Source organism: Armigeres subalbatus, chromosome 2 (assembly GCF_024139115.2).
Source record: "Armigeres subalbatus isolate Guangzhou_Male chromosome 2, GZ_Asu_2, whole genome shotgun sequence".
Classification (NCBI taxonomy): Eukaryota; Metazoa; Arthropoda; class Insecta; order Diptera; family Culicidae; genus Armigeres; species Armigeres subalbatus.
The window spans coordinates 97,381,126-97,397,869 of record NC_085140.1 but is presented as its reverse complement, the minus strand read 5'-3'; the positions used below and the strand labels follow the sequence as shown (position 1 = coordinate 97,397,869).

The 16,744-nt window shown below is 38.5% G+C and overlaps 1 protein-coding gene across 2 annotated transcripts in view; it reads right to left on the bottom strand.

Annotated features, from left to right (window-relative positions):
• LOC134210235 (protein dead ringer) overlaps nucleotides 1-16,744 on the bottom strand; it is a 274,077-nt gene that overhangs the window by 88,185 nt on the left and 169,148 nt on the right. For both annotated transcript variants that reach the window (XM_062686279.1, XM_062686280.1), the window contains exon 4: nucleotides 3,801-3,873. In XM_062686279.1, the coding sequence (XP_062542263.1) occupies nucleotides 3,801-3,873 (73 nt within the window). The remainder of the gene's footprint in view (nucleotides 1-3,800; nucleotides 3,874-16,744) is intronic.

Sequence of the window (16,744 nt, the reverse complement as noted above, 5' to 3'; positions counted from 1 at the left end):
TCAAACCCGTGAGAATGTGATGCATTAGTTATTTGATTCGATCAGTGGGATCGTATGTCTAATTGAAATTTGATGAGTGAGAAATGATATATGGGGGCTTAGATGGGCATGGGAACAGATACCCTAAGTGGCTTTCCTAAATTTCAAACAACTAAAGTAAAAGTTTTCCTAGCAAGAAGAAAAATATTCAATTAGTAAAAACGGCTGGAAAAAATGAATTTCCTTGCATGAAAAGTTTTACTGTCCGGGTCTGGGAGCAGCTGCGGAGTACCGCAATGGGTTTCACACAAATACATTTTTTTATGTCTTTATTAGGAAGACTTTCAGCCCGAGGCTGGCGCGTCTCCGGCACAAATACATGATACAGTGAGCTCTCCCTAACTCGATGTTCTATTACTCGATACTTTCCCTTACTCCTCGATGAAAATCAAAACCCCTCGAATCTAGCAAACTGCGTTCCATCCGTAGGTCGATATTTCTCTAACTCGATATTCTCGAAGTAATTTCCAATGCATTTTCATCTCGCTAACTCGATGTTGTCAGAAACAGTTCCATATGCACAGTGTCGGGCCATTTGACCGAACGCCATTTAGTCAAATGCCGTTTAGTGAATCGGGTCATGTGCCCGAATGCCGTTTGACCGAATAGTTAGAAAATAAAAACTTAGATTGCGAGTCGTGGAAAGTGAGTAATGAGACGTTATTAGTAAGAATTACATGAAGCGCAAAGCGATAAGTGAGGAATGAGACATTTCTTACATCTCATAAGAAATAAAACGCGAGAAGTAGAAAGTGAATTGAGAAATGAGAAGTAAAAGTAAGAAGTAAGAAGCGAAAAGTGAGAAATTTTAAGTGAAAAGTGAGAAGCGAGAAGTGAAAAAAGAGAACGAAAAGTGAGAAGAAAGAAGTGAGAAGTGAGAGGAAGTGCGAAGTGAAAAGCAAGAAGTAAGTAAGTGGTAAGTGAAAGGTGAGAAGTGAAAAGTGAGAAGTGACAAATAAGAAGGGAAAAGTGAAAATTAAGAAGTTAAAAGTGAGAAGTGCAAAGCGAAAAATGAGAAACGAGAAGTGAAAAGCGAGAAGTAAGAAGTAAGAAGTGAGAAGAGAATGGAAGTGAAAATGCAAAAGTGCGAAGTGAGAAGTGAGTAGTGAGTAATAAGAAGTGAGTAGCGAAAAAGGTGAGAATTGAGAAGGGAAAAGTGTGAAGTGAGTAGCGAGAAGTGAGAAGTAAGAAATGAAAAGTGAGCAGTGAGAAATGCGAAGTACGGGGTGAGAAGTGAGAAATGAAAAGTAAGAAGTAAGCATAGGGAAGTGAAAAGTGAGAAAGACGAAGTGCAAAGTGCGAAGTGTAAAAGTGACCAGTTAGATGTGAAAAATAAGAAATGAGAAGTGGGAAGAGACCATTGAATACTTCTCACTTGTTACTGAGGACCAGTGCTGATTAATCTCGTTTCATTCACTTGAATACTCAAAGGCGAATCTAGTCAGTAATTTTTACCCCAGTCGAATAGATTTTATTCTGTTAATTGAGAACCGAGTCATTCAATTGACAAATTTAGTAGGGGGAATGACGGCTTTGGCAGGTTTTGTTCTATTATTGTCAGGGGGGTTTTTGTTGACCAAATTTTATGAAATTTGGCCACAATATTCTTTGATATGCAAAGAATGTTTAGGCCAAATTTGAGCATAATTGGTTATAGAAAACCCCCTGCCAATAATAGAACAAAACCTGCCAAAGCCGTCATTTCCCCTATGCTGTATTGATGACAAATTGATGTTTTACGAAAGGTGACAAATTTCACAACGAAAATTGGTTTTGCGGCAAGTTTACGAACTGACATGATATGTACTAGTGGTCAATCGAAAGAAAGCGTTGGCTGCTATCAATGGAATACGCAGAAACTATTCAATTGATATCTACGTAGGCTATGTTCATATTTAGGTCAAAAAGTTCAATTAACATTTCACGAGATTTCTCGGTACTGCTGCCTCAGTACTCACTTCCATTTGCCAGTACTCACTTTTAACCAACTACTCAGTACTCAATTCGAACATCTAATCCTTCACCTCTCAGTTCCCCACTTTCCGCTACTTACCTCGTACATCTCGCTTTTCACATCGCTTAATAAGGAAATAAATGTTATTTATTCGGCCAAATGGCGTACGGCCAAATTACCTTTTCGGTCAAATGACCCTTTTAGTCAAATGACCCTTTCGGCCAATTGGCATTCAGCCAAATTATTCTAAGCCATATTACTACATGCTAAGAAAAGTTTTTGAATCTCGATACCTCCCTAATCGATGGTCCTTTCCAATATCGAGTAAAGGGAAAGGTCACTGTAAACATAACTAACCATGATCGTTATTTAAAATTACCCGAAATGATCCAAAAGTAAAGAATGTAAGTGTATAAGATTTGGCCCTAGAAGGCCAACAGTCTGTAAATTTTATTCTCAGATTTGAGTCGACGGCATAAATGTGGAATACAGGATTCATGAATTGTGATTCTGATTTCATGACCTTAGCGCATGGTTGTATAACGCCGGAAATAAGTATAAAGACAGACATGATTTTCATACTTTTCATCGCGTTTGAGAATCGAAATCTCGATTCGATTTGGCTAAAATTTTACTAGGCACCTGTTTTCAATTTGAACTTTCGATCTTAGAGTGAATTGGATACATCTCTATTGACTTTGACCTCCGCATCTGGAAATAATTATTAAGACACCACTCGTTTGAACGAGGCTCCTACAACAGATCTGTCTTTATAATAATTTCTAGCAGAAACACGTATAAGAAGATTTTATTTTGGAGCCTTTTTCCTATAGGCGTAATTGTATTTGACCTTGAAACGGCGAATACTTTCTCCATTCAGCACATTTTGTTCAACTGTTTCTGTTTTTTTCTGTCATGTTGTTTCTGTTAGGCACATGAGTTGGCAAAAATAGTTTAAATGAAGCACACATTCGACGTTCCAAAAACCAAGGTCAAAATCAATTACCAATGAATCTCAATGAATTTGTGCATATAGCATAAATGTTACTTCCATTGAATAAAAAATCAAGTCATTTAAGGCCCACTGGCAAAAAATCAGCCCAATCGAATTGCTAAGAATCAAGATAACGACCTCCCAACACGGTCATTTTGAATGAAAACCGAGCTTGTCTTTATACTTATTTCCACCAGTGTAGTGTAGATGCATCATGGTATCATGACCCAAATTCCCAATTTGCGTCAAACCAATCGGAATCATTAATGACAGATACCGAATTCATGAATTATGATTCTGTTTTCATGACTTTGATTCATAGTTTCGGAGCACATGCTTCATGATAACAGGATCCAGTTTCTAACCGTTTCGTCATGCCAAAAAACGTAACGCCATAGTTACGTTATAGTAAAATGAGACTCATTTTGCCTCTCTTGAGTTCCGGAGTTTTAGCCGTGTGTGGAATGTTCGAGATTCCTTCGTTGACATGCAAAGCAATAGAATTTCAGAAAAAATACAGAACTTCAAAAAAAAAATGGAATAGAATTTCTTTTAGAAATTCAAAAAAAACAATTTTTTTGTAGCCATGAGAAAATATTCAAGACCAAACTTTGAACATAACTGAAGGTGTAAGTCTAATAACTAGATGTGAAACAAGAATTAAGACAAGATTTACGACCATAAATGAGACTAGAAACATACATTAAGTTGTTTTTTTTTTCGCATATTTGTCAGTAAATAGAGTGATAACCGTAGGGTAATGTTGCTATATTATAGAGCACAATGAAAACAACTTAATTAGCATTCACTTACCTCGTTTCTGCATAAACAGGAAGAGATCATCGAGGAACTCTTTCCGCTTTGGATCATCGTTGATTTCGTACAGCTGAAAGTAAAACACAGAAGAAAAAACGGAAAATTAGCAAAAAATTATATAAGTCACTTTTTTGCTGATGGTTTGTAGCAGCTAGGACTTTCCTCATAACGATCGGACCGAGTTAATTGTTATGAGATCCGTCCGCTTCGGTGCACGGACTTGGCACAATCGCACAGTAAGGAAGAAACCAAGCCTAAACGCAATCCACCTAACAAGGAAAGTAGGGTAAACTGGGGTAATATGCACCCTCGGGGCAAAACGACCTTTTGGTATTTTTAGCAGTGTTCCAGGAATATTTTCAAGAATGTTTACTACTGGATTAGTAGTTCGAGATCCGAACTACATGCGCTGTGGTAAATACTCGCGAAAAACTGCCGAAAATGTACTTAAAAATGCCAAAGGGTCGTTTTGCCCCGGGGGTGCATATTACCCCAGTTTCCCCTAAATGAAACAAACGAACTAACGGGGGGCCAACCCTTCGCAGCAACCAGGTAGGAAGGTAAGATTGTATCGCTTAACCCTCGACCGATCCGCTTACGAGCAGGCCTTAGCCCCAACAATCCAAAACGGTTCGACCACAGTCGAAGATAAGAGCGTGCACGCTAATTGAAAATAGTTCAACAACACTTTTAATCGCTGCCGCCGCCGCCACCGCCGCCATTGTCGCCGCTTCGCCATTATTGTTGGCAGCAGTCAGCCAGTGCCATTTTTTTGCGCCCCCCATACGAACCTATTGATGTTATTGCACCAAATTAAGCCGCATTGAAGTAGGGGAATGTGGTATGGAAAACAGCTTCACCCATTTACAATGAATTTTTAAGTGAAATCAAAAATCGTTTTATTTTATTTTTTGTGTGATTTTGCGAGAAGTTCGCTTTTATTGAACGATTTCAATAATGGAGAATCATGGTTACTTATAAAACGTTCTCATTATCATACAAGTGGATTTACTTCATCCCTACTTTTCACTGTTCAAAACTGTTCATAATTTTTGGTAGAATGTTTTCAACTGATTTTACAATTTACACCACTTGGAATGTTTTGAATTACGGATTAGAACTTATTGGAAGAAAACAACTCAGAAAAGGCTTAAGAGGTGCATATCGGATTATCCTCTCCTACACGGATACCGCTTCAATAACGCAGAAGTTCCAACAATGAAAAGCCCGAACCGAACCGAACCGGCAGCGGACAAGAGGGCAAACGTTTCAGCTTTAATTGCGATTGGCAGCGCATTAAACTTATTTAAATTTATTGCGTGCTTTGGAAAATTGTTGCTGTGCAGGGGCCCGTGTCTTGTGTGCCGGTTTTCCGTGGCCGCTTCTGCTATAGCTACTGCTGCTACTCGGGAAACAATTAATTCGGAGAGGAGAGCTGTGGCGAATTGGGCAGTCCGGTCCAGTCCAGTGTGGACGATGGTCTCGAACTCGAGCTCTTGGACCCTTGGAACGGGTCCCAGTGACGCGACGGGACGGACGAAAGGAGAAACAAGTGCATAATTTGTTGAAATTACTATAAAAAGCACACTTTGGGGCCGGCTTAGTTCTACTTAGGCAATCCAATGGATCCGATGGAGCCGGATGGTAATGGGAAAGATGGGACGGGATGAGGATCGAGTCCACCCTTCTCGGTCGGATGCTAACAAGTGTGACGCAAGGGGAAAATTGCTAGACTAACTTTTTTTGCTTTTAAAGTCCAAAGAAAAAAATGTGTGGAACCAACCGCGAACTCTTGAAACCTTGGGCAGGTGTAAATTTGTCTACACTGTATAAGGGGAAGAAACAATGCAATAATGGTGACCCTCGGGGGTATTAACGGTAGGAAGCACGTTGCGAAGTTGATGTCGAAGTTCAGATTAAGTTCTGGGTAAATAATTGATATGCAGATCGAATAACACTTGCAGTGGCAACAATTTCGAAATATTGAACCACAAAATAATATTACGACAAAAAAAAACGGTTAAGCAATTCGTAGAATCAATATAATTGAGTGACTTTTTAAAAAAATATTTGAATTCAACAATTTTATCAGAATTAGACTTTTCAATGCTCGAACACCCGCTGTTGTATTTTGTCAAACACTGGCGTGGCTTTGGTTCATGGTTCAAAACTTTTCTTGCCTTACATCAAGAGCAATAATTAGGACTTAACTTTGTCACTAAGCCGGATTCAACTAACTTTAGCAGAAATCGCTTCAGCATTCATAATCTTTAGGAAAATGTATTTTAAAAACTTTTCTTCAATATGGCTTGGCAGTAGATTCATTACTCAGAAGGTGTGTTAATGCCTACATATAACTTACCATTTTTCGCTTGAATTCCTACCAATGGATCAGTAATGCTTTCATGGGAAATATAGAATTGTAAACAATCTAATTTTGCTTGCCTCGAGAGATCTTTTAGTCGAGTAAAATTTGCCCCCGAATATTTGCATCGTCTGTGTTTGATTCAGATCAGAAAGAAGAAAACTCAAAAGATTTCACATCATTTGCAACCCATCTGGTGATATCCATTCCACAATTATAGTTTCTGGGTCAAAACAAGCTCGTCAATTGTATCACTCTATTCCGTGGTGGGTAACGTCGAAAAAACCACAAACCGTTTTTCACCTTAAACTTTCCCATCGGAGCACTCGCCTCGTGGTGGCGGTCGAAACCCATTCGTAATGGGTACCAGAAAAAAAACCGCAAATAAACGACCAAAACCATCCATCGATGCATGGTGGTTATCATCGTGGTGGCAGCGACGGCGTCGTCGTTGGCTGTCAAACCATAATGGGGCTCGCACAATCACAATGGGTGGCTCACTGCAATGGGACTTCGAATGACAGCGATGATAATTTGATGATGACTTTTTGCCTAACAGTTGCGGTTTTCTCAGACACCCCACGCCTCGCTCGTCGGAGCCAGAGTTACGCAACAACTTGACCTCGTTCCGTTCTGGCGACGAAGACCGTCCTTCTGGGCAGAGCAGCCCTTCTGAACATATGCACGGACGGTGTTATCTTCACACCTTGGAGGAGTGTAATGTGGGGCGGTGGTCCTCCACCAGGTGGCGGCGTAGTTGACGCGGGAAGAAATTAAAATCGCATTAATTATCGGGCGGAAACAGCAGCAGCAACTGCGACATGCTGAAAATCATCAAAGCAAAACACGTCAGCTATCTGACCTGACACTGAATTGACAGCCAGCAGTTTTTTTTTGTAAATTTGTAATTTTTCAGATCGAATGATTCTGGCAGGCGGAAAGAGGTGTGTTTATTAATAAAAGAACCATGAGTCAGGGTGTGCTAAATTTTGTATACGGGTACACTTATAAACTGCATGACTCACGTCATAATAATAAAAAAATGAATACCATACGATAGAATTGTTGATAATGAAATTTTGACAACATTTTTTAAACTGTATTGAGTTGTATTCATCGAGTTTCGAATAAATTTAGTTTGTTCGAATACAATTACCAGTAAAGGAAGAAGCTTTAGCGTTAGACATGTTCGAAATTATTGCCACTTCTTACTGCACATAGTTTATAAAAGAATTTAAATTACTCCAAAAAATCGATTGTTATCAACTTAATTGCTGAAAACGAATTACTGAGTCCGTTTACATAAGCACCGGACGAACGACCGACCGACACACATCCCGCCCGGAGGCTCCAAATCGTCCTTCCGTGACCAGTCGGTCGGTAGTCGGTTGATTTCGCGTCAGCCGCATGCAGCCAGCATTGCATTGAACGGTGGTGGTGGCGAAGACTTCCGACGCCGTCAAGCTGCGTTTACATGAAGAAACAACAACAGCAGCCTCCGGGCGGTATCGGAAGCGCTCACAACAATTATTGTTGTGATATTTAATTAGATTTTGGTCTTATTTCTGGGCGATAGTCGCAAACGGTGGACATGCAAAGTGCCAGGGCTGAAAAATGCGTGTTAGATATGAACAGGTTTCAGCTTTTTGGTGTTTATCAACGTTTTTTTATTTTCAAAAGACTATGTACTCACAATTACTTTTTCAAATGGATATTTTTTTTTGGTTTTTTTTCATATAGTACAAACTTTGTTCAATAGAGAACAGGGTTTGCAGAAATCGCTTTCTATAGATAACGAACAACGATAAAAGAGAGGCAAAAACTGTTCCGAATCATAACAAGCCATGATAACAAATTTATCTAACTTGTATACAAGTGCGAAAAAACAGAATCGGATAGGCAGCCCCTACAGAAAAATGGTGATTCTCGCTTTGTTTTCGCTCATTTCGTGTTGGTTACTGCACAGCTGTGTAGAACAAGTTGAAATGCATCATCAGAGCTAGTGTTCCCCGGATTTGGAGCTTTCTAAAAGTAATTTTTCATGGGGTATAGCATCCCGAATCAGTTCTCTATCATGACAGCTTGCGAAAAAAGTCTCTCGCGGTATGCTACATATCGTATATGTATACAGAGATGATAAGTGAGAGACTTGTTCTTTCTCTTTAGGATTCAATCCCTGATAGAGAATAAGTTAAAAGGATTTCCGATTAAAAAAGCCTACGTCCTCATGCAGAGAAAATTCGAAAAAAAATTGTAAATGAATCAAATTTTGCGTGGCATAGAACATCTCTAAATTGTAATCTAATAATTTAAATAACTAAAAATTCAAAAGCATTTTTAGAATGAATTCGAAAACTTGAAAAAATCATTCTCTTATAATTCGAACAAATTTTGAATGGAAATTCACACGAACTTCTCACGAGAGTTCGAACAAAATTTCTGTAGTAATTCGAACATAAAAAGAAACCTTGATAAATCAAACAAATTTACTGAGATAATTCGAACGAATTTTCCATAGAAAACATAGTGATTTTCCCATGGGAATTAGTTCTGTTTAAATTTTCTTGGGAGTTTCATTTGAATTTCTAAAAAAAAAATCGTTCGAAAAGTGTTCAAAAATTTGTTTATAGTTTTTTTTTTTGGGAACTTCTTTCAAATATCCTAGTTAAAAGCGTTTTATTTTCCTGGGAAATTTTTTCAAACTTCCTTCCTTCGAAAATTCGAATTACGTAAAATTCAAAATTTTCTTGAAAATTCGTTAGAATTTCTTTGGAAATTTCATTCGAATCTTGGAGAACTTGAATTTTTCTGCGATATTTATTCGAATTTTTTTTCATGAAAATTCATTTGAATTTTCATGAGAAGTTCGTTAGAATCACTTTGGAAAATGTGTTCGACTTTTAATTTGGGAAATTTGTTTAAATTTTTGTTGGAAAATTGAATAAAATTGTGATTCGTTTGATCTTTTTCATAAATTTGTTTTAATTCACAAAGGCAAATTTCACGGGAAAATCGTTCGAATTTTTTCACAAAAATCGCAAAATAAATTACAAATGAACCAAAATGGGACATTTCTACTTTCGGGTTTCAAGCCATCCAGAATTCTCTCGGACTTCTTCTCGGAACACGGAGAAACATTTTTCGAAACATGGATAGTTTGCTCCTCGGATCTCGGACAATATGGTACTCGGAACTTTAAAAATTCCTTATCAAAACTAGGAGAAAACAATATCCTATAGGGCACTGTACGGACTGCTTTGTCTCTTTCTCGCTGCAAAGAAATTAGAAAACAACAAGGCCAGTAAACGTCAAAATTTATGAAGTACGAAAGAGAAAGAGATGTTTCCATGCAGTGCCCTATACTGTGACCTCAGTTGCCAAGCAATCCGTTTAAGTTCTGTTAAAAATGACAAAAGAAAACAAAATGTTCAAACATCCTTTTCAAATTTTGTTAAATTGTCTCTGCGCCTTCGAAAGCTTCATTGATCCTTAGAAGCTTGCAAGTCATTACGAGGCACGCAAACGTATCTGGAAATCCGTTCACTCAATTTGTAATTCTGCAACAATTCAAACTTCATAATTTTGCATATAAGATAGTGAGCAAGATTATGAAGTTTTACTTGTTGTGTTTGTGTTCATGAAGTTTGAGATGTCGCAAGCAAGGCTTTATAAATTATCAAAAATGGCCCCGTTCCCCGGAGGCACCATTGATCTTATTTTGCAAAATCATGAAGTTTGTCATTTTAATAGTAGTACAGTGTCTACAAAATAAAAATTTAAAAAAATTAATTATGCGCCATTAGTACACTTACATAAGAAGCTTATTTTTCAGTTGTCAAAATTCATCCACATTGGACAGATTCTGAAGCGAGAGATCGAGGCTCGAAATCAGTTATTTTTTTACTACATATATGAAGACCAGACAGATGGACTTAACTACTACTGTAGATAGTTCAAAAGCACCTTGAGAAACGTAAAAATTGAATACTTGGCTTAGAAACCTCGCAGTTGATAAGCGTGAAAGTGATTATACAGTGGACTTGATGTTCTATATTTCGATATCTCTCCCTATGTCGTTGGTGGTTTTCTAAGTTCCTTCAATCTACATGCATTTTCACTTTCTACAACTCGATAACCTCCTTATCTCAATATCTCTCTATATCGATATGTTTTGGTCCTATTTTAAACAGGATTCTTTCTCCCTATGTCAATATATTCAAATTTCTAGACTACTAAACCACCTTGGAACAATACCAAACACATCAAAAACAAAAAATGACATTTGCTCTGTTGCCGTTTTTTTTTCATAGTAACGAGCTTCTTCCGATCCAGTTCCCATTCCAATTCCTTCCATTCCTCGACGGCCAGTATCGAGATGTGAAGAGTTGACTGTATCCTAGCAGCACAATACAGACCGCTTTGGTTGCAGCAACTCAAATGTGACTAAACTTAGTTTTATATGAGTCACAGAAACTTTTGTGCAACATGTTTGTTGCTTGGGTAACAAAACATGCAACAGCCATTAATTTGCAAACGAAAAACGGTTGACAAATAATTTCCCTTGAAAAAGGCCAAAACATTCGTCCAAAACGTCGGAAAATTTTGATTATCCTCTGACTGAGAAAGCCACATCTATAAGCAACTTTAATTCAAGTCGACCGTGAGCAATAAATTTAAATTTCAGATAAAATAATCCACACAGCACACAGATAAAAAAATCGAAGCTAACATATTAAAACTGGAAAGTTCATAGTTTCGAGGTAAAACAAAGTGTCGACCCGAATCTAAAAATGAAATTTCCTAACTTACTCCGACTTTCCAGATCACTTTTCGAAAAATTCCAGGTATGCAACTTCATTGTTTCAATGTATAAAAAGTATGTATAAAAGTACTGTTGTTATATTATTATTTTATGGTTTGAATTTTATAACTTTAAAAAAATAAATAAAAGCAGTTCATAATTGGGTCCTAAAGCCCTATCTCGCTTATGGTTGCAAACGATAGTGCATCGGTCAAGAATACATGCACCGATGGTATATAAATTCTGCTAATAGCCTAAGTCAGCAAAAATTATACTTTTTGTTTGAGACATTTTAAGACATGTTTTCGGCTAAGCAACGTCTGTTGCTGAAAATGAAACATTTTAGAACGAATGAACCATCAGTCCATTCTTCATTGTAGGATCCAATCCAGAAATATGCTGTTTGAGAAATCAACTTTTTGTGTTTTTCTTGAATGTATTTGTCAATAATAATTAGTTCAGGAAACCATGAAACCATGAAACCATGGGTTCGTCTGATCTCTGAATAAGGTTTAAATTACTGGATGGGAGACTTTGACCAGATCTTGTGAGTTCTCCTAACAATCCATGATGTAAGCTGTTCTTAAAATGGTTAAGGATAATAATGAATAATAGAATATCAGTGAGTATCAGTGTTGGTAAAATCATGCCCAAATCCCAATCATCGAGGCCTCATGTGTGCGCTAACTCGTTCCCGATACTTATGAAGGGAGAATATCACGGTTGATTTTTCTCGCAGAATCGAATGGAAACTCAATAGAAGCATTGAAAACCAATCGAAGCGTATTTGCTGTACGATTGATTTCCATTGTTTTAAACGAAAAAAAAATCAACAAAAAAAATCACGGGTTCAAGGAATCCGTGCGAGTCCCTAAGTTACTGGAAACTTAATCACTTCTAGATCGTTCCTAATCACTTAGAAGCAGAACAGTATGAAATTGTAGACGGTAAATAGTTACGAACTGCTAGCAATCCTCCAACATCCAGATATTCTAAAATTCAATTTATTATAAGCTCTCCAGGTAACCAGTGAGCATTAAATAAAGCATTTAAGTGCGCCTTTACGGGAAAACATTGAATGTCAATAAGCCTTAAAGTCGCCTTTAATACTATTTTAATGCAGGCTTTGACCCAATATATGGCTTCCTAAGTGCTTTATCCTACTTTATCGATAAAGTAGAATTTTTTGCTGAGTAGTATTTTTTCAGCATCCGAAATGCAGAAAAATGCTTAGTTTTAAAAACAAGAAAAAAGAAGTTTTTTTCAATGGCTTTTTTTCTAATTCTTTTTGTACGTAGCTTTGTTTTTTTTCATATTATTCTATTTTCATATTCAAATGGAACACAATTTTTTTAATCTCTTCGAGTGAGATTCGAACTCGCGCTCTTGCCACCCGACGCTGTAGTTGTCTTACCAGCCATATGGGCCATGAGAGAGATCGTATTGGGAATAATTTTGCCCAACATAAACATTACGCCCCTTCAGAAACATTGCAACTTGATCTAATTGACCTCAGAATGCAATCATTACAAACGTCATACCCAGGTGCAATGAAACAGCTACAGTAGTGCCACTTTGAAGCATCCATCAAGCATAGTGCAATGGAATAAGTACTCCTGTGTACCCCAGTACTCCTGTCAGTGGTCGGAATAAAAAAAAACATTGTGCACGTACCGATATCTATTCTCAACTGTAAGTTCATTGGACAAATACTCCCCGCTGTATGGTTCCGTATTGGAAAACGTTCGACGTATGAACACTACATGCTTTAAAGTGGCACTAATGTAGCTGTTTCATTGAACTTCACGAAAAACAACATTGTGCATTCAAAATGCTATTATAAGACTATGCCTCTCATGATTGCTTTGAGAATGCTTATCTAGAACAGCCAGGCTTTAGAAATGCGTATATACAGCATGGAGCATATGTAATGCAAGTATAATGCTGCTATAGTGCTTACTTTAACGCTTATTGATTACCTGGGTCATATAAATCCATAAATTTCCTACAGAAAGACATTTTAATTGGAATTTAGGAAATATAGATACGCTGACCCTACAATCATGGCTCACACACTAATACGTGCCATTTACATTTGACCAATATGCACAGTAGAGTGAATAATTATTGTTACAATTTGATCCATATATGTAGAGTCAGTGTACATTTTTGAAGGAATTCCTGGAGTTACAGAAAAAAATTCTTCTCAATGTATACGCCATTAACAATTGCACCGTGCGTGACTTCATTTGATTTTTTTTCTTATACTTCTGATCGGAAAGAATAAATTTTGGCTGTTACATCCTTATCGATTGTTTGTCTAGAATATTTGTCTTGGAAATCGAAGAAAATTTCTCAAATAATGTTACGATTCTGTTCGCAAAGATTTTTCCAAGTCCTGAATATTCTTGGTATTGCCACCGCAAGTCGCATATTGATATGATTTTCATATTAGTAAAGGACGGTTATGCTTACAGTAGCAGTATACGTATGTAGAATGTGTGTCGATTACTCAACACCAGAACTGTTGCCAAAATCGGCATTTACTCTATTTGCCCTACCCACGACTCGGAACTCGGATGCGACTCTGATAAGAAGAATTCATTCTGAAATTGTCTGAGAATATTGAAAAGGAAGTCCGTAAAAAATAATACATGAAGATTGTGGGTTAATCGATGACACATCCGCTGCAGTTTCCAATGAAGATAGAATTCAAATTTTTTACTATAAATTTTTAATATTTGATTTTGCGATTTTTCCCGTCACCTCAATCGAAATTCCCTGACTTTCCCTGACATTCTAGGCTCTAATTCAAATTCCCTGACTTTCTAGGTTTTCCAGGTAGTCGACACTCTGTAAAAGCAGATCGGAAAAAGAACGCAAACAAGTGGAAACTGTAGCGTCAAAAGATGGGAACAGTCTTTCAGATGGAGTTCGGGAGTCAATTGGGTTAATGAGGGGGGGACCAAGACCATGCTGAGGGTGGCTGGGTTCGATTCCCGGTGCCGGTCTAGGCAATTTTCGGATTGGAAATTGTGTCGATTTCCCTGGGCATAAAAGTATCATCGTGCTAGCCTCATGATATACGAATTCAAAAATGGTAACCTGGCTTAGAAACCTCGCAGTTAATAACTGTAGAAGTGCTTAATGAACACTAAGCTGCGAGGCGGCTCGGTCCCAGTGTGGGGATGTAATGCCAATAAGAAGAAGAAGAAGAAGAGGGAGGAATCAGATGTGCTGCTTTCCGGAGATAGTTAATATTGCTTGAGGCGATATCCAATCCCCGAAATAGTCGTAATCTAACTTTTTTCCTCCGGTCAATCGAATATTTCAGAATGGATAATTTCCCGTTGTCTGATATGAATCAGAACGCCGGATTGACCGGTTATTAATTACACATAATTATAAAACGACTCCGAACGCTGCAAATCAGTGAGAGAACTTCCTGGGGGTTCTGATAACAGCTTTTTCGAAACTATCAAGCTCTAGAAAAGTGACAAGGGAAAATATGAGGAGCAAGGAGTTGGCCTTGTTGGTCCTTCAAGCTGGATAGGTCTGTCCGAGCGGAGTGGTCCATTTATTTTACAGAATTTTCAACCACCTCCCCCCCCCCTACGTCACGCTTTTTGTATTGATCGTCACGCTACTCAGAACTCCTCCTCTCCCCCTCCTGCATAAAAGCGTGATGTACTTAGTGGATGGCTTCATGATGAATACGTGTCGGCGATAAAGGCCGTGGCAGCTTCGGCGGAAAAGACGTCGCAAATGTCCGGGATGCTGTCCGAAACAGTCAGGTTTGTCCCGGTGACTGTGGTACCAACTCCACGACCTTAAACCGACCCATCCTTATACCTTCTAACAGCCTCCGTGTTGTCACCTCTGCGAAAATGATGAGCTATGGAGCTTTTGAGGAGTGCCAGATCCATGCTCTTTGTCAGTGGACTCGCGCCACCTGGGGGGAGACCAACGCCGACCATCGTGCGCACGATCCGGCTTCCTTGATCAAGGAGAGAAATCTTAAAATCTGCTGAAAAGATTGCACCGAATGAGGCGGCTTTGCAGCAGAGCATACGATAGCAAAAGGCCAAGATGTCTACCTCAGCACAGACAGACTCGGCTGGTGTGCAAGGCAGCAACCCAGAAGCGACTTTAACGAATTGGTTGAAGATCCGCCCCAGAGTGTCGATGGGGTTACGGTGCAATAAACAGTCGAGTTCTAGACCAAGCGATTATTAATGATAGCCTGACGAATCCGTAGCCGGGGGGCTCTCTTGTTGGCCCTGTGTGGTTTTGGCAGAATTCGAACTAGGTTGATTCTACTTCCGCAGCTGACCTTGACGATTTTTTTTGTAATCTAGAAAATGCAGGACTTCATCAAATTCCCTCACCTAATGGATTTTGACACTCTTGAACTAGAGTTCAAAAGTTCATTTTGCGTTCATAAAACAACCCGCTCAAACGTCATAATTTCTTCGGGGAGTTTATTTTGCGTTGGTCTATGGTACACGATTGCTACTATAAAGTTGAATAAATCCACACTGAAGTAAGCTTAGGAATAAGCATTTGTCCGAGAAAGCCGCTTTGTGGATGAGGAATTGTGGAATTATGTTTCAAGTGATATAAATACTCCAACCAAATTATTGCAAATTGGCAATCGCGGTAATAAAGTTAATAAAAATTATTGCATCTGATAGCTTCAGCTGACTGCCATTTCATGTTTTAAATAATAATGCTATGTTTTTCAACAATCGTGGCTTGATTTTTCAATATTCTTAGCTCAACGAGGAAGGTTTTTTTTTTAATCACATCCAAACTGCTTAATGTAATACACGGAAAAGTGACATCGAAGATCCAAAATAGATTTGTCTCGAATTTCACACACAAAAAAAAACTTCAACGTCGTTTTCTGCATCCGCAGTTACCGTCGCCAGAACCCGGGCGGACGTATTGACAAATGAAAGATTGACTATCGTCACCGCAACCACGACTGAGTGATGAACCGTGCCGCGTCACCATGCAAGGAATAAAAAGTGATAATAATGGGACCGGAGGTCACCCGCGTGGTTACTCCGTGAACCGTCCCAACTGAAACAGAAATAGATCAACACTGTGGTTGGCGACATTGTCACTAGAATCGATCAAGGCGATCGGCTCATCAACTGCGGATAGTTTTGGTGAAATGCGGTCACAAAAGTCAATTCCGTTGTCGCCGTCGACGACCGGGCGCTGTTCGAGTTTGAGGTGCAATTGATGGACACATCCTGGGCCCAAATCTCGAAGGGACAGTCAGCCATCAAATTGAGATATCGAGGATAGAAGGCGGTGTCGTTTCTTTTGATGGCGCTAAACTTAGGAGACCGTGTCGGATTAAGTAAGTGGCAATGTTGAAATAATAGATGCCTCTTACAAAGCGATTCCGGTTGGCGGGTGTCAAACTACTAACTCGAAGATGACTAATGTTGTTCGGAGGAAATGTATAAATTATTTAGCGCTTAAACTACACCAAGGTTCAGTGTCTGTAAAAGAAGTTGCACTGGCGGTTCAACGGGAAATCATCAATTAGGTGGCGTTGATGATGTTAAAATAAATGATGCTAAACATTTCTTTTCTGTGCCATTCAGAAGATTTATAGAAAATCATTTTAAATTTTATTACAACAATTCGACTAAGAAATGAAAATACAGTGTAACCCTTTATCCGAGCAAAAAAATTTCATTCACAGATGATTGGAACCGTTTAGCGAAATTTATTCAACTCGTAGATTTCCAATGAAAA